Below are 25073 nucleotides of genomic sequence, written 5' to 3' on the forward strand. Positions count from 1 at the left end.
TTGAACTCCTGACCTCAGGTGATCCGCCCACATCAGCCTCCCAAAGTGCTGGGATTATAGGTGTGAGCTACCATGCCTGGCCAATTTACATTTTAAAAACCACATCTGGCCAGTAGGTACCACATGGGCCAGTGCAGGTTTATAAAATCCACTTCATTATCTGACTCCCAACAAATCAGATGTTACAATATAAAGAATAGATTACCAGTTAAAAAACCGAATACAAGTAACACATTTAATAATAAAACTTGCCTAAATGTTGAAGATTTTGTGGTGGCATTTCATCATCATGATTTTGAAGACGTTATTAATAAGCAATTTTGGTTAACTTGAATAGGGACTCTAGAAGTGTCTAATTTTTCCTATTTAAATAAATATGTGAGTTTCTGGTAGTACTTAGCCAGAGGTCAGAGGCATTTGTATTTAGATCCAGATTCTGTTGCTTAATGCTGCGACTTGAGCGAGTTATTATTTCATCTCAGTGACGTGTCGTTTGAAAATAGAGGACAGGAAAATGTTTACTACAAGTGAAAGTTAAGTTTTTAAATACCAAGATTTGTTTGTCTTACAGTGCAACAGGAATAATAGATTGTATCTTTATAACTATATTCAGAACTACTTTAATCATTGAACCTTTTAATTTTAAATTTATCTAACTTCCCAGTAAATTTTAGAAAGGGAAGGCACTGTGTTCTTAGAACTAAACCTAGTAAATGTCTTATGTTAAAATCTATATTCCTATAGTACACATATATTATTTCTAAATATAACTTTCAGGCATATTGTTGAAAACATTTCAATAAGTGGTTTTTATTATATAACGTAGAAGACTTTAAAGGTTTCAACTACTTTATCGGAACATAATTTATACCGTGGTGAAAGTAAATGTTTTGCAACTCACTGCTTTGCCTCTAGGGTAAAGGGAGCTCAGTAATCAGTTTACTCAAAGGTGAGAATTGAAGGAAGAATTACAACAATGCCATATGGCTGCAACAGGTGAGAGGGTTGGTTATAAAATAACTAAATTATTATGACCAGGCGTAACTTTTTTTTTATAGTTTGAGAATATGACTACATTAATATAGTTTACTATCAACCATAAAATGCATTTTATAATTTTGTAATCTCAAATCGCAGTGGACAGTTCAATTTTTAAGATAATTGGGCATACAAAATGTTATAAAATATATTTCCAAATACGTAGATTTTAAAATACGTTTTTCTATAACTTTTTTTTTTTTTCTGCTAATACGCTTAATACATGCCTTTGAAGAAAATGAGTATTCTGTTCTGGCTGAGCAAGATGGCTCACACCTGTAATCCCAACACTTTGGGAGGCCGAGGCAGGTGATCGCTTGAGCCTAGGAATTCATGACCAACCTGGGGCACATAGTGGGACCCTGTCCCTTTTAACAAAAAAAAAAATTTTTTTTTAATTATCTGGGAGTGGTGGCACATGCCTGTGGTCCCAGCTACTCAGAAGGTTGAGGCAGAGGGGGATCGATTGAACCCAGGAGGTTGAGGCTACAGTGAACCATGATCCTGCCACTCCATTCCAGCCTGGGTGACAGAGCAAGACCCTACGTCCAAACAAAAAAAAAAGGAAGGAGGGAAGGAGGAAATAGACGGAGGGAGGGAGGGAGGCAGGAAGGAAGGAATCATAATTTTAAGCCATCTTTAGTTCTTCACTATTATGGTGTATATATTTATATATACAAAATGTTGGACACATTTCTGATAATGAAAAGTATTTTAATTCACGGTTAAAATGAAAGGTCTTTCTCTGAATTATTAATATATACTCAGTGTCCCATATTTCACATCAGTGTTCATTTCAGCCATTCTATTCTGTGATTCTGTGGTAAATGATCCAATTTTTTAAAAATAATTTTTTTTTTTTTTTTACTAACTTTGCTTAGGATGGACACTGTCTGGAACCATGCAAGCAGCTCTTCATGTTTCCTCCTCTGGGGGAGAAATGAAATAGCATTTGTATCACACACACACACACAAAAATTATTTTCTTTGTAAATCCCTATGTCTCAAAGTAACTTTTTAAAAACTAAAGTCTGTGACGAGAAATTTTTAGTTTTTAAACATTTTAGTTTGTGTCTACTGAAAGCTCTGGAAATTCAGAAGAAGGAGGCTATCTAATTAAGCTCTCATTTACTCTTAGGTCATAATCTTACTTACTCTAGTCATTTACTCTTAGTCAGGTCATACTCTGCTAAAACTATGCTCAGAATAGCCCTAAGGTTTCCCTTACAGAAGTGAAGTGCATACTTTTGCATTTTGTGGTTTAGTCAGTTTGGTCTGGATAGTGAACAGTCTGTGATATCATAGAATTTACTGGTAATGTTTTCTGGAAATGAGTATCTGTCACTTATTGAAGATGTTAACTAACAATGGAAATGAGGTTTAGGAACCAGACCTTCTGATAATGATAGGAACTTAGAGATAATGTTGATTTGTATTTTCTAGAATTTTAAATGCACATTTTAAAGAAGCCTTTTCCTTGAATGAAAAGTGAATGAAAATGTAAAGAATCACTGTGTTGTTCTTAGTCAGCAACTTGCCTACCAGTGTGAGAGCAAAGGTATTGAGAAATATGGAAAGTGACAAATGACTATATGCGTGACTGGTCATTTTTTTTTTTAAGTAACATAAGAGATTTTTGTGTTATAAATGGTTAATAAGTAAAAAGTGGAACATTGTTCTTACTTCAGACAATTTACTTTTTTCAGAACATTGTTCTTACTTCAGACAATTTACTTTTTTCCTCAACTTTCTCTAAGAAAACTTTCAACTGTAATTCGTAAGGAATAAAAGTTAAGAACGATTTCTGACTGGTTTCCATCCTTTTTTTGAGAAGAACCAGAAATACTACATTTTAATAGAAGTACTCTAATGAAAACTGTGATTCAATTTAAAAAATAAAAACATTTTTAATATTTTCAAAAATTAATTGAAGCAGTTCATCAAGCATTGTTTATGGAGAGCCTACGATATGACAGAGACTCTGCCAAGCACTGTGAGAAATGGAAGATGAAAGCCCTCAGAGGCTTTCCAGTCTGGGGAGTCCAGCAGGCAAAGAAATAGTTATAATATGATGGCGGTAAATTCAACAGGGCATGCATATAAAACACTGTGGCAGTGCAGAGAGGGGAGTAAATCCGATTACATGTATCATCCTTATAAAGTGGACGTAGTTTTATGGCCCTGTTTAGAAGTTTATTTTGCCCATGAAATATACAACAATATCATCTATTTAGAAGTTCTCTAAATGATAGCTTAGAACTCGGAATCTGGATTTTGTTGCTGGCCTTTTGTAAGGCTCGTGTGTCACAAGTCATATAATGACCTTAATTAATTAATATGCTTTTTTCAAATCTGTCTCCCAAGGATCTTGCAATATTCTGAGAATAAGTGAGTTTATACTTATAAAGGGCTCCAATGTATTTCATAGTAATGTCTATGTGGGCGTGTTTGTGTATCATGTCAATGTCTATGTGTTGTATGTGTATGTGTTATTGTATATACTTGCCACTTGTTAGAATCAAGTCTTTTACATCTCATTGCTGTTAAATTTGTCTGAGAAATATAGAGCATGAACAGGTGTTTTGTTTTGGCCAACTCAGCATCGGCGAAGCTTGTTTTTTTGTGGGAGTCCACTTTTCCTTTTTTTCCCTCCTTTGTTAGTGACATTATGAGGCATAATGTTATCTCAGTCTTTTTAGTCTGATTTTAAAGTGAAGATTTAATGAAGAGTTGAAAGTAAAACACTTTAAAAGCAAATGTAAAAGGCAGTTATAAATGCACCTATAACAGGCAAATTAATGTACTTAATGTTCACTGAACTACTACAGGGAAAAAATTAATAACATAATAAGCATATTTTTAAAAATAACTTCTCTTTGCTTTGGATATGGAAAACTTTTTCTAAATCATCATGCTTATGTTCAAAGTTTAAATTTAAAAGTTTTCCCTATAATTTATAATGTCTGTTTTATGGAAAGACCTGGAAAAATGGGTTCACACCATCTCACATTCTCAATACCATACCAATATAATAGACCAAAAAAATGTTTTCCATCATTAAATCCTTTCTTGTTTTAACTTTGTACTTTTGCGAGGGTGAGGGGGTTGGTTTTATTTTACTTAAAAAGATGCTTATTTTTTACTGGGTACTGGGAGTGCAAGATCATTTATACATTCAGTAAGTGCCCAGTGCATACTTACAGTGTCCCAGGCACTTTTATACGTGCTCTGAAGGTATCAGTGAACAAAACTGGTAAAACTCCCCATCTTTGTGTAGCTTACCTTCTAGTGGAGAATGACATGAAGCAAATGTAGTCTGATTATTCCCCAGTATCTGGGGAATTGGTTTCAGGACCCCTTGTAGATAGCAAGGTCCTTGGATGCTCAAGTCCCTGATATAAAATGGACAGTATTTGGATATGACCTATGTACATCCTCCTATATACTTTAAATCATCTCTAGATTACTTATAATACCTAATACATTGTAAATGCTGTGTAAAGAGTTGTTGTCCTGTATTGTGTAGGGAATAATGACAAGAAAAAGACTGTATGTTCAGTACAGATGCATTTCTTTTCTGAATAGTTTCAATCCATGGCTAGTTGAATGCATGGATGCAGAACCCATGGATACAGATAAATAAAAACAGTATAATGACAAAGCAGGGAAGGGAGTTGCACCTGAGGAGTAGGGTTAGGTTGCTGTTTAAATGTTTAAATGGGGTGGTCAAGGAAAGCTTCACAGAGTAACTGAGAATTAAGCAAAATTTAGATGAAGAAGAGAGAAAGGGAGGGAGGAAGGGAAGAAGGGAGGAAGGAGGGAGGGAGGGAAGGAAGGAGGGAGGGAGGAAGAAGGGAAGGGGGGAGGGACAGGGAGGGGGAAGGTGGGGGAGGAGGGAGGGAAGGAAGGGAGGGAGCTTGGAAAAAAGGAAGCTAGGAAAAAAAGGAAGCAAGGAAAGAAGCTAGGAAACTCAGTTGTTTGGGAGAATAGCATCCCCATCCAAGATCCTGGAGCAGGATTGTACTTGATATGCAGTTTGAACAGCAAAGAGGTCAGTATAGCTGGATTGGAGGGAACAAGGAGGAAAGTAGAAGACAGTAGATCCAGAGAGGTAGCAGTGGGCCCAGATTGTACAGAACCTTATAGAAATGAAGTGCAGAACTCAGCCCCATCCCTCGCACTGCTAGTATTCACTGGAGACTTATTTTTAAAAAGGTAGGTAGATGGGATTGCATAGTTTGATATTTATTGTAAAAGGAATGAACGAAGTGTACTAGAGAATGCAGATGATGTAGTAACAAATTCTGTGTTAGAGAAAATAATAAGACCTCATAGAGAAGACAGTATGTGAACTAATTGTAAGATGAGAAGAATCATAAAATGTGTTAGGGCATTCCAGCTAGGAAGGCCAGTTAAAAGGTGATCTAATAATTGAGGTGTAGGAGAAGGGGGTTGAAGTAAGAGAGTGGAGATGTTAAATCATTAACATGGAGGTCTAGAATGTGAACGAAAGGAAAAGAAGTAGAATTTGAGGGTGCTAGACGCTTTTAATTTAGGTGAATGAATGGGTAGCAATCCATAAATGAAAATAGGAAATATACGAATGTTAAGATAATGAATTGTATTTTGGATATATTGAGTTTGAAATGCCTACAAGATATTATGGCATTTCTGAAACACGATATCTAATAGCTTGCTCATTCATTTGAACCTCATTTATTAAATATCCTACTGTGAGTCGAGCCCTGTGCTAGGAACTATACAGTGTATTTTGGAATACAGGCTTAGAGTGTAAGTATAGATGAAGGAGTCATTGGTATATGTGTGGTATTTGAGCCCATGGGAGCTAATGAGATAAGCTGGAAGAGGCTATTTAGTGAAAAAAAAAACTAAGAACTATTAGGAGTGACTATGAGGTGGATAACTTGAATGTTTGTTACCCAAAAAGACAGTAAAGAAAAAAAGGAGGAAACAAGAAAATACAAGAAGCCTCTTTTGGTGTTGTATTTTTTTTTTTTAATTCTGCAGTATAACAAATCTGAGTAAAAAGGAAATGCTGAAATTATAAATTTACCTTTCTTATCCTTGTTATATTTGTACTTTTGATTTTCAGTCCATAACATATTGTTAAATCTATATGTTAATCTATTGTCAATCTACTTTCCATCTGTAACATTATTGTTAAGATAATGTTAAAGACAGATATTAAATTGTATTTTAAGGATTGAACACACAGAATTGAAGTTTGTTGGCTTTGCCAGTGTAATTTATTAGGAACACACCCTACTAGCCTCAGATAGGATATCTAGAGCATGTTGCAAAGGATATGATTTGAACAGACTCCAGTCCATATTAGAGTTTACTGAGGAAATTTATCAAATACTAAAAATTGTAGGCAACTCTTTATGGTTTTAGGTAGAAATTAGTATAGTTGGTATTTGATCATTGGTTAGCACAATTATTTGGGCATTAGTTTAGAAGTCTGTTAAATCTCTGCTAACTTTATGTATTCATTTTATCAGTGAATTTTATTTTTGACTAATATATGGAAATAAATAATACAGATTATTAAAGACTGGCATAGCCCAGGAAGGTCTTCCCAGAGATGTGAGTTGCAAATAACTACTCCAAGATCACATATCTAACAATTGTCAGAGCCAGTCTTGTAATACATGCAAAATGGCCCCAGAGTCAGGACATATACTAGTAAATTATCCCTTGAAATGTTTTTTTTCCTAATTGTAAAGGAACAAATACTAATCATGGAGAATTATAAATAACTGATACCCCTGATTTGGGACAGTAATTTTCTCAGAAAATTATTATTTTTCAATAAACATAGTAAATTTATTGAGTAGAGCAATCAACATGTAGAATATAAATATGTAATATTTATTCATTCATGCATTAATTTTTTAGCTTTCTCTTATTTTTAGGAAGGTGATCTGAGAAACCAGAGTTGAGAAGGAGTGCTTTGTTTTCTAATCTGCTTTTAATAATGCTGAGACATTTTTAAAATAAGAACTTTGGCTGGGCTTAGTGGTTCATGCACCTGGTACTTTGGGAGGTTGGGGCAGGAAGATTGCTTGAGGCCAGGAATTCAAGACAAGCCTGGGCAACATAGTGAGACCCGTTACTACAAAAAATTTAAAAATTTAAAAAATTAGCTGAGTATGGTGGTACATGCCTGTAGTCCCACAACTCGGGTGGCAGAGGTGGGAGAATCACTTGAGTCCAGGAGATCAAGGCTGCAGTGAGCCATGATTATGCCACTGCACTCCAAGCTGGGCAACCAAGCAAGACCCTGTATCATGAATGAATGAATTAATGAATGAATGAATGAATGAATGAATGAATGAATAAATAAAATAACTCAAAACCATACTACTCTGCTTATGTGGAAGACTTTACAGTGTTGAAAACTGTTAAAGATTTGGTTGCCTGCTATAAGATAATAAACGTCTATTTAGGCAAAACCGTTGAAGATTCGGTTTGCCTACTATAAGATAATTAAATGTCTATTCAGGGCCTATTATTCCCCAACTGTATTTTGAAATTTTTTAAAACCATAAAAAATTGAAAAAATGTAAAATCCCCTAATTTTGCATTTGCTTCTTCCTTCCCAAAACTTCATCAGACATCTGCTAAAGTAAGGATATTTTACTGTCTAACCACAGTACCATTATCATACCTAAGAAAAATAGCCAAGATTCTAATCTAATTAACAGTTTATATTCAGATTTCCCTAATTGTGACAAAAATGTCTTAAGCAATTTTTTGTTTACATGCTTATTTTATTCAGCATCCAGTCCAGATTCGCACTTAAATTGCTTGTCTTGTCATTTTAATGTCATTTAATTTCAGTTAATTTAGAATTTTTTGGTTGTTACGACATTGACTTTTTAAAGAGTCGGACTGGACCAACTGTCTCATTAAATGTCCAACATTTTGAATGTATTTCATCCTGATTATATTCAGGCTAAACTTTTTTGGCAAAAATACTATGAAAAATATCTAAAAAGTACCTGTAAATGGTTTGCATCATATCTGATGCATATCATGTCAGCTTGTCCCACTTTTGGTGTTGTCAAGTTTAGTCCTTATTTAAGGTGGTGAACACCAGATCTCTTCATTGTAAAAATTAATATTTTTCTTTGTAATTGTTGAAATAATCTGTGGAATGATACTTTAAGGCTATGTGAATATCTGGTTCCCAGCCTTCCTTTGTTCCTTCTGTATGTTCCTTGCTTAGTGGGCTTAGTAAGCCTACTTCATAGTTTCAGTGTCCGTTGATGATCCTGGCCTGAACTAACTATTGTAGTGGGCGGAGGATACAAAATGGTGTTTTCTAGTGCTGTTATCACCTTTACATTTATTGGCTGGTATTCTTCCGTCGAATGTTTTCTTCCCTCCACACATACCACCACCACCGCCCCCCAGATTCCTGTCTTTCTTTCTATATGAGTACTATGGGTTTTTTTTCATTCAATTTGTTATACTACTTTTCTAATATTTTGTGTGTGTGGTTCAAATTGTCCCCTAATTTGGCAAAGGAGAGCCCATTCATTCCTACTCTTGTGTCTTTGACATGAACTAGTAAGCCTTTGAGCACTTCCATGCTTATAATGTCCTGAGTTGGTCTGGTACTATCCCTACCCCAGAGCTGCAATCAGTCATTTATCTAAACAACTCTGGTACTATTAATAGATAATGCAATTTAGAAACTAAAATATGGGACTAAGTGCACTCATTGCTGTTGGGGAATCATTGCTTCTAGATCCTGTCAGTGAACATAACTTGAAAATAAATTTTTACAAAATCAAGTTTTATCTTCATTGTATATTTGTGTGCTTTCGTTTGACATAATAGGGAGCCTTGTCATTTATCAATAATAAAGGCTGCAAATATTTTTCCCACTTTGTCATTTGGCTTTTGACTTTGCAGCACAAATGTTGCAAGGTATGGATTCAATTTATTTTTCAAAAGGTCCATTCACTTGTCTCCAACATATTGTCCCAACACCACGTATTGGAAAATATCTCTTCTTCTTCATATACCATATGTACTTGAATCTTTTCCTAAACATTTTAGTCTGTTTTGTACATCTACATGGCTACTCGTGTGTTAATACTGCATTATTTTAGTTACAGAGGCTTTTTATGATATATACTAATATTGAGTAGTGTTTATTTCCAGTGGTTGCTCGTTTTTTTCCCCTCAGGATTTTTTTTAAGGTATTCTTGCATGTTCTTCTATATGATTTTTAGAATCAACTTGTCTAGTGCTGGGAAAAAACTTTTTAAAAATTAAAATCATATTAAATTTATATATTGTCCTGGGGAGAGCTGACATTTATATGATGCTACATTGTTTTGTCACACAACATGGATATTCCAATTAGATACTCCTCAACTTACAATAGAGTTATAGCCCGATAAACCCATAATATGTCAGAAAAGCATCCAAACCTACCAAACATCATACTTTAGCATAGCCTGCCTTAAACATGCTCAGAACACTTACATTAGATGTAAGTGTACATTAGATGTACATTAGATGTAAGTGTACATTAGCCTGTGGTTGGGCCACATCATCTAAGACAAAGCCTATTTTATAATAAAGTGTTGACTATCTCTTGTAGTTTATTGAATATTCCACTGAAAGTGAAAAACTGAGTAGTTGTGTGAGTACTCAAAGTATGCTTTTCACTGAAAGCATGTTACTTTCAAACTATGGTTAAGTTGAAAAATTGTTAAGTCAGATCATCATAAGTCAAGGAACCTGTACTTTTGTATTTTTCAGAAGTATTTTTGTTCTTCATACTGTTCTACACATTTTTTGTTATATTTATTCATGTATTTTATTATTTATATTGCCTTTATAAGTGAAGTATTCTCTTTCATTGTATATTCTAATTTGTTGAATATGTAAGAGAAATTGATTTTTGAGGTCGGGCATGATGGCTCACGCCTGTAATCCCAGCACTTTGGGAGGCCGAGGCAGGTGGATCACCTGAGGTCAGAAGTTCAAGACCAGCCTGGTCAACATGGTAAAACCCTGTCTCTACTAAATATACAAAAATTAGCCAGGCGTGATGGCAGGCGCCTATAATCTCAGCTACTCAGGGGGCTGAGGCAGGAGAATTGCTTGAACCTGGGAGGAAGAGGTTGCAGTGAGCCAAGATCGCACCATTGCACTCTAGCCTGGTCAACAGGAACGAAACTTCATTCCAAAAAAAAAAAAAAGAGAAATTGATTTTTGCATATTAAATTTTATATGATGCTAACTTTCCAATTTATTTTAGTACTTCTGGTACTGATTGTGTTAATTTTAGCATTGATTCTTTTGGACTTACTAGATATAAAATTATGTTATCTGCAAAATGTAGTTCACCTTCTTTTCCAATTCTCAAGAAAGGCTTGCAGTCTCAGGACAGATAACTTCTTCACATTAATTCAGCAGAAAAGATCTCTGCCTTCTATAACTGTATTTTGTTGGAATATAATAAATTTCACGTTTTCATAGGCACAGATAATCAAAGCATAATTCTATCTCGGTTCTATATAGAAAGATTCACGGGGATTGCCAAAACTGACATAGGATGCCCGAAACAAGTAACTCATAAGATGTCTTGAAAGGGAGGTTAGAGCTTCTCCTGTTGCCAGAACAGTGCCTTGTGCTTAGTGAGTAGCTTGTAACCATTTGGTAATGAATGATACATAAGATTGCTGGATATATGTTCTGTCTTCAAAACTTGGCACATATTCCTGGCTGTTTTTGTTTTGCAGCATATCTGTTTGTCTTTGTTCTTCTTTCTTTGATCATAGTCCTGAGTTAAAGGTTGGTAAGGTTTAGGAAAACTAAAAAAATGTATGCTTTCAGCTGTTCAAATTAGGTACAATAGAGTAAAATGTCATGATCTGATTTTCTACAAAATAAATACTAAAAATGTCTCCCAAGAAACATAAAATTTCTTTTATTATCTTCTCTACACTGTGTTACTGTCTGGGAAATTTGGGAAGTGTTTAAGTATGGTCATGCATCACTTAACAATGGGGATACATTCTAAGAAATGCGTAGTTAGGTGATTTTTTTCATTGTGCAAATATCGTAGAGTGTACTTACACAAACCTAGATAGTGTAGCCTACTACACCTAAGCTGTATGGTATGGCCAACTGTTCCTACGCTATAAACCTGTACAGCATATGACCATACCTAATGCTGCAGGCAGTTGTAACACAATGGTAAATAATTATGTATCTAAACATAGAAAAGGTACAGCAAAATGCAGTATTGTAATCTTATGGGACCCCCATTGTATGTGCGATCTGTCATTGACTGAAACATCATTACTCAGCACATGACTGTAATGCATTTCAGTTTTGCGCTAAGTTTAGGAACATTATTTACCAAAGGGTAAATTAACTTTTTTAAGACAGTCCTAGTACATTAATTCAGGCATTCAGATGACTAATACACCTAACACTGCATTGTAGCATATGAATCTGGTGAATGTAGCATAGGAGAATAGATTCATTCAGTTAAAATTTGAGTCACTTATTGAAGACCTTCTATATTTTAAGCATTTGGGTTAGGCACTGTGGATATGAAGATGAAAAAAATCAGGTCCCAAACACAGGGGCTAAACAAACACATAAATGGGTCTGAAGGGTTTGTGGCTTAGAGGTGTGGGTGTCAGTCCAGGTACTGCTGCTTTTAGTTGTATGACCTTAGGAATGTTACCTACCTTCTAATTTACTTTCTGAAAGCCACTGTTTCCTTCCTTTAAAATACGGTTATCTTGTTATTTAGTAATTAACTTAAACCTCTTTTGTGTGTATTTACAAAGTCTCACCCTGTCACCTGGGCTGGAGTGCAGTGGTGCAACCATAGCTCACTGAAGCCTTGACCTCCCAGGCTCAACTCAGGCCATCCTCCCAAGTAGCTGGAACTACACATGCACACCCACATCCAGCTAATTTTTTTGTTGTTGTTGGTAGAGACAGGGTCTCACTATGTTGCCAGAACTAGTCTCAAACTCCCAGGCTCAAACAATTCTGCCTCAGCCTCCCAAAGTGCTGGAATTACAGGCATGAGCCACTGCACCTGGCAAGAATTCTTAATAGCTGTTTTTTGTCTGTTTTGTTTTAATTTAAAAGACAGATTCTTCCATTGGCATCAGTGTCACTACCAGTTCTAGTTTATTTCTTCTTCTTCAGGCTACTGAGGCTCTTGAAGAAAGTTATTTTCTTTGCCTCTTCGTGGTCTGTTTCCCCAGCTAGACTGATGGAAGTCTGAGTTCTACCAAAATCAAACCTGTCCAGCTGATACCCCTCTGCTGAGGCACAGGAGTAAGCCTCTCTTCTCAAGTCTCATTAGTTACAAGTTACAACCATCTCCCAGTGACTGGGACTGAATGCCAGTTCTTCCAGAAGCCAGTTCTTCCAGGTGTATAGACCCTTTTTAGGGTTATTATGATTCACAGGATCTGCTAGGCCCTTAATGTACTACAACATTAAACTTACAGATATTGCCCATTTCCAAAGGGATTTATAGCTTCTGCTGGCTGAAAGCCCTCAATGAACTCTGAAAACTTAGTTTTCTACTCACACATTTGGAAAAAGCCTGCTTACCTTGCACAAATCCTCGCTCAGCACTGAGTAGAACAAAGTCCTCCCACCCCGACCCTTTGCCTTGACATATTGGTCCTGAGATCCCAGGAAAACTTCTTTCTGATATACACTCCAGGGTTTGCCAGCCCTTCTTGTCTTAGTCTTTGTAGATCTCTAGAAAGAAACTAAACTATATGACTTCAAATGTTAAAATCTCTAGAGTAGAAAGGATGTTCACATAGAAGATTATTTGAAAAGATTATCACGAAGATAAAAGTTGTGAAGGTAAAGATGATCTATAAAATTAAATAATAGGATAAAATTTCCCTGAGCAGAAGAATGATAAGACTCTGCAGGTCAAAGCGTTTATCGAGTCCCAGGAAAAGATGAATGATAACAAAGGCACTCAGCCATACTCTGGTGAAATTCCTAATTTCCTAGGTAAAGGAAAAATATCACAAGCTTCTACAGAGGAGTGACAGGTTCTTTACATAGGAAAGAAAATCAGATGAGCACTTGACATATCTAAAACACTAAAAGCTGGCTGATAGTGGAGTAACATATAGGCAACCAAGATAAAGGGTTTCTTATCCAAAGGAAGGCATATTTGGATATACCAGGATTTAGAGAGTACTGTAACCAAATGACAACTGAATGAAACAGATATCTCAAGACAGAGGAAAACATTAGATTTTTCTGTTAGGCATAGAGAAAAAGATTAGATGTTTTCTTACACTATGTCATTTTGTTTCATAAATTCACACTTAGCACTTCTACAAATTCCCATGCATTTTTCTCTCTTTAAACTTAACTATATAAAAAGAACAGAGAAATAAAAGCCTTCTAAAAGTTTAATCTTGATATGGAGCAAGAAGATATTGGTAAGTACAGTATCTTGGTTGGAGAGAGGTTTAGACATAAATTTATTTGGATAAATAATAAATGTATTTATTACTGTTAGAATCCAGAAGGTAACTAATAGCAGATTTTAAGTGTTGGTGAAATTGAAAACAAAAATTCAAGATCAACAGGCAATAAAAAAAGGGAGTATACACTGAAATAGACCAAAAACAAGAAAATTTTAAAAAGCAACAATATAACTAATTGGAAGTAGAGTTTTGCTTCTAATTAATATGTACATTGTAATGATCATCACTCTTACCATATGATTGAGAAGACCTCACATAAACTAAAAAGCCATCAAAGAGATGTGGTCACAGAGAATTCTAAATAAAATAAATTGCAAAGAGAAATGAACCCTACTGCATCAAGAAGTAAAGACAAGCAGTCACTTTAATACATGGGAACATTTATTGAGATGGAAACCAGGCAAGCAGAAGAGCAAGCCTTCTTTAAGCAGAGTTCCTGCTGAGGCAAGCAGAGATGAGCTGAACTTCCAAGTACTATGTGGACTGGCATGATAGATTGGAATCTGAAAGATCTCAAATGTCACTCAGTCCTCTTCGCCTATCAGTTCTCCTCAGGAGGACTTTTGCAGCTTAAGCGCTGACAGGAAACTGGGGGAAAGGCAGAGAGAGTTCTCATAATCTCTAGAAGTTTAAATCCCAAAGTCCCCCTAGAAGGAATAACTCATCTCATTTTGGGGAGAGTTATAATAAGTGTATTGAAATTAACTAAGGAACAGCCCAGTCCCAACCCAAGTCAACTCCTGATTTGAAAAGAGATCTACCCCTTACCCTAGGTTTCTGAAAAAGGAAATGGTGAACCTTTTCTGAGGGAAGACGTTTTCTATTTCAGTCTACTGATTACATGTCTAGCAGTTCTAACCTATAATCAAATTCTGAGGCATAAAAATTAGCAGAAATAAATGACCCATAAGCAAGAAAAAGAACAATGAATAAAAGGAATCCTACAGATAATCAAAATGTTGGAATTAGCAGGCAAGAATTTTAAAATACCTGTTACACATATGTTAAATAACTTATGAGGAACCATGAGCAAAAGGAGTGCAAAGATGGAGAATTTCATGAAAAATAAATGAATGGATACTCTAGACCTGAAGAGTATAACGGATAAAATGAAAATTCATTAGATGGGCGTAACAACAGATAACAGGAGATAACAACAGATAGGACACCTTAAAAGAAAGGACTACTGAACTGGAGGGCAAAACAATAAAAATTATACAGATTATCCAAATTGAAACAAGATAAAGAGGAGGCATGGGAAGAAGAAAGAGTCAGATCTGTGTGACCCTATGAAATGGATTAAACATGCAATTGGGATTGCAAAAGGAAAATAGAAAATATGGGTGAAGAAATATTTGAAGAAATAACGGGCTAGTAGTTTTCCTGTAATTAAAGACAACCTATAGGCATAAGCTTAGCAAGGAGAAGTAGTCATCAGCATTTCAAGCTTGTTTCCATAACTATGTTGATGCTGTCTCAAAATGGCAGATAGGAGGCAGGACTAACTTGCAGCTCCCACTTGGACGGACAGAGCAGTGCACAGAGAATCATACTGTGAACTTTTGCTCCAAGAACTACTGCAGGAAAATATCAGAAATGCCGAGAGAATCCACAGATCTGTTAGAGAAGGGAGCTTGCTGCTACAGGCTCTGTGAGACGGCTGAAAAACTTAGTGCCCGAAGTGTGAGAGAGGGAATGTCCACCTCTGAACACACATTCTCACTGGGGAACTTGAAGGTCCAGATCACCAGAAAAGGATTTGACCTTACCTGGAGCTGAGACAAATTTAGAGAGCTGAGTGAAATATAGGGGTAGAGAAAGCTGTGGGAAGAGCCCTGTGGGCACTCTTAGTCCTCAGGGAAGCCATTCCTGCATTCCTGACTGTCTTGCAGGAGTCCTTGGGGAGGGCCGCCAGTGGAATTGGAGGAAGACCATAAAGAGAAGGAAACCTCTAGCTTAAGTTTGTAACAATTTCAACTGAAAGCAAAGTTTCCTGGACGGAATCCGAAGGAGGGAGCAAATGAGGAGTGCAGATACGAGCACAGAATCCACAGCAGGTGGGAAGGTGCAAAACCTGAAAGCCCTGCTTGCTTTCTCAGAGGAGAGGCTCGTTGCCTGGGGCAAGTTCTCAACCCTGCTCACTGGCTGCCTGGAAATAAGCTCCTTGCTACTGAGGGGTAGAGTGGGAATGAGAGTGACATTTTGGGATGCGTGGGAGCTGGGTGAGGCCTGGAAAGTCTTACCAATAGACTCAAAAGTAAAAGAAAGATTGTAAGAGCTAAAAGAAAAGGCTTTCTAATTAACCCAATCCAACAAAGCCAAAGAAAAAAATTTTTAAATGAACAAAGCCTCTTAGAAGTTTGGTGTTATGTTAAATGACCAAATCTAAGAAGAATGGGTGTTCCTGAGGAAAAAGAGAAATCCAAAAGTTTGGAAAACGTACCTAAGGGAATAATCTAGGGAAACTTCCCTGGTCTTGCTAGAGATACAGACATCCAAATGCAAGAAGCTCAAAGAACACCTGGGAAATTCATCACAAAAAGATCATCACCTAGTCACATCATCAGGTTATCTAAAGTCAAGATGAAGGAAAGAATCTTAAGAGCTGTGAGGCAAAAGCATCAGGTAACCTATAAAGGAAAATCTGTCGGATTAACAGCAGATTTCTTAGCAGAAATCCTAGAAGCTAGAAGGGATTGGGGTCCTATCTTTAGCCTCCTTAAACAAAACAACCATCAGCCAAGAATTTTGTATCCAGAGGAACTAAGCTTCATAAATGAAGGAACTCCAAAAGGAACCCTCAAAACCGTGTAAATACATGGAAGTTAAATAAACTGATCCCAAATGATCATTGGGTCACCAATGAAATCAAGATGGAAATTTAAAAATTCTTTGAACTGGCTGATAATAGTGATACAACTAGTCAAAACCTCTGGAATACAGCAAAAGCAGTGCTAAGAGGAAAGTTCATAGCCATAAATGCCTACAATCATCTGAAAGAGCACAGGCACACAGGTCATACCTCAAGGAACTAGAGAAACAAGAACAAACCAAACCCAAACCCAGCAGAAGAGAAGTAACAAAGATCAGAGCAGACCTAAATGAAACAAAAAAATACAAAATATGAATGAAATGAAAAGCTGGTTCTTTGAAAAGATTAACAAAATTGACAGACCACTAGTGAGATGAACCAAGAAAAGAAGAGAGAAGATCCAAATAAGCTCAATTAGAAACAAAATGGGGGATATTACAACCAACCCACCGAAACAAAAGATTGTTCCAGGCTACTGTGAAAGCCTTTATGTAAACAAATCAGAAAACCTAGAGGAGGTGGATAATTCCTGGAAATATACTATCCTTCTAGATAAAACCGCAAAGAAATAGAAATTCTGAACAGACCGATAACAAGCACAAAGATTGAAGTGGTAATAAAAAAAAATTGCCATCAAAAATAAATCCAGGACCAGATGGATTCACAGCTGAATTCTATCAGACATTCAAAGAAGAGTTGTTACCAATCCTCTTGACACTATTCCAAAAGATAGAGAACAAGGGAATCTTTCCTAAATCATTCTGTGAAGCCCGTGTTACCGTAATACCAAAGCCAGGAAAGGATATAACAACAAAAAAAGAAAACCGCATACCAATATCCTTGATGAATATAGATGCAAAAATCCTCAACAAAATACTGGCTTACCAAATCCAGTAGCATATCAAAAAGATAATGTACCATGATCAAGCAGGGATGGTTTAACATATGCAAGTCAATAAGTGTGATATACAACTTAAACAGAATTAAAAATAAAAGTAATATTGTCATCTCAATAGAAAAAAGCACTTGACAAAATCCAGTGTCCTTTATGATTAAAACCCTCAGCAAAATTGATGTAGAAGGGACATACCTTAAGATAGTAAGAGCTATCGGTGACATACCTACAGTCAACATTATACTGAACAGGGAAAAGTTGAAAAGTACTCCCCCTGAGAACTGGAACAAGACAAGAATGCCCACTTTCACCACTTCTGTTCAACATAATACTGGAAGTCCTAGCCATAGCAATCAGACAAGGGAAAGAAAGAAAAGACATTCAAATCAGTAAAGAAGTCAAACTGTCGCTGTTTGCCGATGATATGATTGTATACATAGAAAACCCTAAAGACTTATCCAGAAAGCTCCTAGATCTGATAAATTAATTCAGTAGAGTTTCTGGATACAAAATCAATGTACACAAATCAGTAGCAGTGCTAAACACCAACAGTGACCAAGCTGAGAATCAAACCAAGAACTCAACCCCCTTTACAGTAGCTGCAAAAAAATAAAATAAAATACTTAGGAATGTACCTAACCAAGGAGGTGAAAGATCTCTACAAGGAAAAGTACAAAACTGCTGAAAGAAATCACAGATGACACCAAAAAAATGGAAAAACATCCCATGCTCATAAATGGGTAAAATCAATATTGCGAAAATGACCATAACTGCCAAAAGCAATAAAAAATTAAATGCAATTTGCATCAAAATACCACCATCATTCTTCACAGAAGTAGAAAACAATCCTAAAATTCATATGGAACCAAAAAAGAGCCCATGTAGCCAAAGCAAGATTAAGCAAAAGGAACAAATGTGGAGGCATCACATTACCCAACTTCAAACTATATTATAAGGCTATAGTCACCAAAACAGCATAGTACTGATACTAGACCAATGAAACAGAATAGAGAACCCAGAAATAAACCCAAATACTTAACAGCCAACTGATCTTTGACAAAGCAAACAAAACATAAAAGTGAGGGAAGGACACCCTATTCAACAAATGGTGCTGGGATAATTGGCAAACCACATGTCGAAGAATGAAACTGGATCCTCATCTCTCACTTTATGCAAAAATCAACTCAAGATGGATGAAAGACTTAAATCTAAGACCCAGAGTCATAAAAATTCTGGAAGATAATATCGGAAAACGCCTACTAGACACTGGCTTAGGCAAAGACTTTATGACCAAGAACCCAAAAGCAATCGCAACAAAAGCAAAGATAGATGGGACTTAGTTAAACTAAAAAGGCTTCTGCATAGCAAAAGAATCAGCAGAGTAAACAGAGAACCCACAGAGTGGGAGAAAATCTTCTTAAAGTATGCATCTGACAAAGAACTACTTTCCAGAATCTACCAGGAACTCAAACAAATCAGCAAGAAAAAAAACAATCCCATCAGAAAGTGGGCAAAGGACATGCATATACAATTGACAGTTGTCAAAAGAAGATATACAGAAGGCCAACAAGCATATGAAAAAATGCTTAACATCACTAATGATCAGGGAACTGCAAATCAAAACTGCAATGTGATGCCCCCTTACTTCTGCAAGAATGGCCATAATCAAAAAATAATAGATGTTGGTATAAATGTGGTGAAAAGGGAACACTCCTGCATGGCTGGTGGGAACGTGAACATGAACAATCACTGTGGGAAACAGTGTGGAGTTTCGTTAAAGAACTATTAGGTTGGTGAAAAAGTTACTGCAGTTTTTGCCATTAGTTTCAATCAGCAAAATCCACAATTACTTTTGCACCAACCTAATAAAAGTAGCGCTTTTGGTCCAGCAATCCCACTACCGTCTACCCAGAAAAAAAAAAAAAAAGGGTCATTATACAAAAAAGATACTTACACACACATGTTTATAGCGGCACAATTTGCAGTTGCAAAAATATGGAACCTTCCCAAATGCCCATCAATCAACAAGTATATGTATATACACCACATTTTCACATTTTCTTTATACATATATACACATACACACACACACCTACACACACACACCATGGCATACTACTTAGTCATAAAAAGGAATGGAATAATGGCATTCACAGCAACCTGGATAGAACTGGAGACTCTCATTCTAAGGACTTTGGGAACTTGGGGCAAAGGGTGGGACGGGGTGAGGGATAGAAGAGTACACATTGGGTACAGTGTACGCTGCTTGGGTGACAGATGCACAAAATTTCAGAAATCACCACTAAAGAACTTACCCATGTAACCAAACACCACTTGTTCCTCAAAGACCTATTGAAATAAAAAATAAAATTTTTAAAAATAAATAAAATTTGGAAGCTTAGTAAAATCCAAGAAGGATACACACATACGCATATACATATATATAAATGAAACCATAGATACCTCCTAATTAAACTGAAGAAAATGAAAAATTTATATTCCTTTAGAGTATAAATATACACGTGTGTGTGTGTGTGTATGTGTATGTGTATGAAACCATACCTAGATACCTCCTTATTAAACCAAAAAGAAAAGTACAGAAGCAACCAGAGGGGGAAAAAATGTGTTAGGTTCAGGGAAATCATAGTAAGAATGATGCCTTCCTTCTCATAAGAAGTAATGGAATGAAATCATTTTCTAAAAGCAAATGGCTATTAACCTAGATTTCAATACCCAGGAAAATATTCTTTGTAAATGAATCCCTACTAAAGATTTTTCAGGAAAATCAAAACATAGTCACCAGCAGACTTACACTACAAAATAACAGGGGGTTAATGATCTCATGTGAAAGCCTGGATCTGTAAGAAGGAATAAAAATAAATATATCGGTTTAAAACAACAATACTGACAGTGTATTGTGGTGTTTATAACAGACAGAAGTTAAATACAAGGCAGCAAAAGCATAAACGTGGTTGGGTAAATGGGGTTAACACTTTTAAGTTGCTTATATTATTCTTGAGGTAGAAAACATTCTAATTCAAAGTATAGTAAAGTTGTATGTTGTAATCTCTATATTAGCCATTAAAAAATATGAAGAGATGTAGCTAAAAAGCCATCAGAGGACATAAAATGGAAGAGTAAAACTATTTGACTATTCCAAAAGAATATAGAAAAAGAGGAAGAAAGGAACAAAAAGAAATGCAGTAAGATAGCAAAATGCTAAACTTCAACAAAGCCATATGAGTAATTGCATTAAATGTAAATAGTCAAATCATTGAAAGGCAGAGATTGTTAGACTGGACAACCTAGCAGTAATATTTATTGATTGATTGATTCTTTATTCTGCTGACAGACTGCCTTTATAATTTTTTTCATTTTTATTTGTTGATAAGTCGATTTATTCTGCCTATATTCTATATTCTTGAGTTCATTAGGATATATGCAGATTTTAAAATATTTCATAATAACATCAACATTTTAACTATATTCCTTCACAATTATGATGAATGAACATAACATGTATAATTTAGAGTATAAACAATAGTATTTTTATTTATTTCATATTTACCAGAAAGTAAGTGTATTATTAGGGTTCTCCAGAGAAACGGAACCAGTAGGAAGTCCATAGAGAAAGGTTTACTTTAAGGGATTGGCTCAAACATTGTGGGGGCTGGCAAGACCAAAATCTGCAGGTTAGGCCAACAGGAGGGAGATGTAGGAAAGAGTTGCAGTTCCAGTTTGAGGGCAGCCTGTTGGCAGAATCCCCTCGCTGTCAAGTGAGTTGTCATTTTCTTAAGGCCTTCATCTGATTGAATGAGGCCCACGTACATTATGGAGGGCAGTGTGCTTTACTCAAAGCCTGTTGATTTAAATGTTAATTCCATCCAAAACCTTCAAAGAAATATCTAGAATAATGTTTGATCAAGTATCTGGGTACCATGGCCTAGCTAAGTAGAGATTTAATACTATCCATTATAGCAAGCTGTTTATTATAAGCTTTCAATTATTGTTATACCTTAATAAAAGTGAAATGAGATACAGGTAGGTTTTTAAGTAAAATTTACCTAAAATAGGAAGTTATTTTGATATATTTTTTCTAAAGTTTATACCTTTCTATTTATTTTTTACTGCAAGCTTGAACAAACATGCATAATTGTATCTCCAAATGATATTATTTATATATGTAATCTAAATTTAAAACTAAGATTATAACTTTGGATAATCCACTTTTTGAAATTCTAATTTTCAAAACATTCTTATCCTAAAATTGAAACTCTAAAATCTGTAGAGATTTTTGGTTTTCTTCTTGTTATTGTATGAACTATGTATATAGATTTTTTCCTGGTTTGCTTTGGTTTTTATTATTTTAAAGTTCCTTTTCTCCAATTAAAATTACTTTCTATTTAGATAAGAATTTAAAAATCGGTAATCAGCCTAGGTCAATTTTATAGCAGTCAGATTACAATAGCAAGAAGACGTGTGTAAGATGTTGTTAATTGCTGAACTCGGGCATGACCACTCTCATTTGGAAGCCAGTTGCCATGCCACACAGTTCTCAGTGGTTGCAGCTAGGATTGTGAGACTGTAGGGGCTGACAAAGTTGGGATTTCTCAATTTATTCTCTGTATGCTTCTGTATTGTTAAAATCTTACAATAGGAATCTACATTACTTGAGTATTTGCCTGCGTGTTGTACCCTTTAAAAAAAGAAATTTACCCAAAACTGGTGTTACTCTATGAAGAAGAGTGTCTTTCCATCAAAATTACCTTAAAGATTTTATTACACTTAAGATGAAACTCTGTTAATTTGCTCTGTGGTAGTTCTTCAAAAAAGGATATCCATGTTTTACTAGACTCTTGTAGTCAGAAACTGTAATATATTCATCTTTTATCACTGGGTGCCAAGAATAACCACTCAAAAATATTAGTCAATTGAATGAAGGTAGTATAGTGCTTTATACTTCACTGGCTAACAATAAATGTTAAAAAAATTTTAATGAAACAAAAACTGTTACTTTAATCATGTTTCATGATTCATTTTGAAAATACTCTTGCAAAGCGATAGAAAGTGATTGATTGTGTTGATCTCACTTAATCCTTTACCATACTTTAAGAAAAATGAGTCATATGCTTTTAGAAGAAGAACTAATATTTAAAGTAGGAATTTTACTAATTGCTATTAACAGACATTGTAGTTCTTGCCTCTAGTCCTGCATATGACAACCTTTAGCATTATTTGAACAAACTGTGTTAATATCCTAAATTATAGGTTAGTTTGCTGGTAGACAGAAATTAGGAATTAAACAAGACCCACACTTGTGTTCATTTTTAACTTGAGTTAGACTTTGAACCAGTGTCTTTACTGATGAGATGTCCTGTGTCACGTCCTGAAAGGCTGTTTATTACAAAGAAATGCAGTAGAGAACATTGAGAACAAAAAGATAAATCCACACATGATAAAAGAATATTTCTCGAGATTAGCCGTCTGTGTTACCATTTTAAAGGAGGGAATCAGGGGAACATTTTTCTTCAGATACTCATGGTGATTGAATAAATAGAGTATGTCATAGTAGGAAGTCAGATGATCAAAGAGAAATTCAGATGGATTTATTCTTTTGAGAAAATAAGACAGTGGTGATTCACTTCATAGCCCTTGTGATACTTCTTTTTAAAAACTTCATATCCTTGAATCAGAAATAAAACTTTCATAGAAGAAAAGCAGCAGAGCCCAGATAATGGTGTGATTTTTGAGCGAGAACAGGATATGGACGCATCTTACACTATTGCTAGACATCACTTGAATGGGAAAAAAGGCTTAGTTAACCTTGAGTCAGTTTAGCTAAACTCACCAACTGTTTCTGACCAAAGAATTCATGATACATCTTAAAAGGATCCTGCCTTCCGAGTGAGACTTTTTTCTTGAAAGCTGTGTGAGTCATAATAAATGTTTTTCCACTAAGATGGCATAAATATTTTCAACATGAAATGGACAGGCTTAATAACCAAATATTCACAATGTTTTCTTTCCACAGGGATTATCAGCATAGAAAGAAAGCCTTGTAACCATCAGGTAGATACAGCACCAACGGTAAGACAGTGTGTTGCTGCATTGTTAAGTGTTAAGAAACTGCAAGATTATACTGGTTATAGTTACAGTGCCATTGTAGAAAGCTCTTACAACCTCGCTTTTGCCAAAAGTTATATCCCTGCAAGATTGGTTTATATTAATGTTGTTAACTTAGAGATAATGTATAGTTTTGATAATGTAATGTAAATATTTGTACAAATTGATTTTTACCCTTCTAAAAATGAATGTTATTTTGTGCACTAGCATAATTATTTAAAGTGAATGTTTTATAATAGTGAAAAAAGGCCATTATGCTTCATTTCTCTTATAGGTTACTTTGCTTTATTATTACAGAACTGAAGTCTTATCTTTTATCCCTCTTCTCAACAAAAGGCATTTAACAATTATAGCATTTATTCACTATATTTAAAAAGTTTTGTTAGTAAAAGAGAATTAGATTTCCCTTTTAATCTCTAAATAGAATATTTGTGTGAAACATACATTAGTTGCTAGTTTGCAATTAAAAGACTCATAAGATGATATAGAGTACACTGTACACTCCCTAGTCCTACTCTTATTTCTTATCCTTTGTATTCATAAGTCTTCCAAGTACTTCCTGTGATTCTCCATTTCCTGCTGTGAGAAAGATTTGGTAATAAACGTTGAGTATCCCTTATCCAAAATGCTTGGGACCAAAAGTGTTTTGGATTTTGGTCTTTTTCAAATTTTGGAACATTTGTGTTACACTTCCTGCATCCCTGAGCCAAAAATTAGAAATCCAAAATGTCCCAGTGAACGTTTTCTTTGAAAGTCATGTCAGTGTTCATAAAGTTTCAGATTTTGGAGGATTTCATATTTCAGGTTTTTGGATTAGGGATATTTAAACTGTACCAATTAAGAAAATAAAGATGGCCAGGCGTGGTGGCTCATGCCTGTAATCCCAGCACTTTGGGAGGCCAAGGCGGGCAGATCACAAGGTCAGGAGATCGAGACCATCCTGGCCAACATGGTGAAACCCTTTCTCTACTAAAATACAAAAAATTAGCTGGGCGTGGTGGTGCACACCTGTAATCTCAACTACTCAGGAGGCTGAGGCAGGGGAATCGCTTGAACCCAGGAGGTGGAGGTTGCTGTGAGCGGAGATTGCGCCACTGCACTCCAGCCTGGCACCAGAGCAAGACACCATCTCCAAAATAAATAAATAAAGATAATATTAAAGTATTTGAATTGTGTTGATGATTCATATATGCCTCAATAGCATATTGACTCTCTTTTCTATTTGGAATAAATCCCTATGATTGATTTAACATGTTTGATAACTTAATATGTGGGACTCCAGAAAAGACCAGTACATGAGGAATTAGCATACTCATTAAAAAGTACTTGACTGTAGTATGTATGTTTCAGTTATCCTTTAGTAAATATGCTAAAAGAGTACCCGTAAAATGATTATAAATTTTATTCTTTAGTATTAAAAAATTAAAGATGGCAATTAAGAAAAATTTATTATTTTAATATATTTGAATAATATACTCAGTCCTTTTTGATGTATTTTTTTGAGGAAGGATTGGCTGCTCTTCTCCTTCTGTGTCTCTGCTACAAACTTAGGATGTTACTACCTCTCTCCCTGACAGCCCCCCAGCTTGCCAACACTTAATCTTTACCCTTTCTCCATCACCTCTAAATAGAATCGTAAGTCTGTTCATTATTATTACCCAAC

The 25073-nt window shown here is 35.5% G+C and overlaps 1 protein-coding gene across 3 annotated transcripts in view; it reads left to right on the forward strand.

Moving 5' to 3' along the window:
• The window catches only part of AHI1 (Abelson helper integration site 1), a 227075-nt gene that overhangs the window by 114893 nt on the left and 87109 nt on the right, over positions 1 to 25073 (forward strand). For all 3 annotated transcript variants that reach the window (XM_011962111.1, XM_011962110.1, XM_011962109.1), the window contains one exon: positions 23319 to 23374. In XM_011962111.1, the coding sequence (XP_011817501.1) occupies positions 23319 to 23374 (56 nt within the window). The remainder of the gene's footprint in view (positions 1 to 23318; positions 23375 to 25073) is intronic.

This window comes from Colobus angolensis, unplaced genomic scaffold (assembly GCF_000951035.1).
Source record: "Colobus angolensis palliatus isolate OR3802 unplaced genomic scaffold, Cang.pa_1.0 Scaffold58, whole genome shotgun sequence".
NCBI lineage: Eukaryota > Metazoa > Chordata > Mammalia > Primates > Cercopithecidae > Colobus > Colobus angolensis.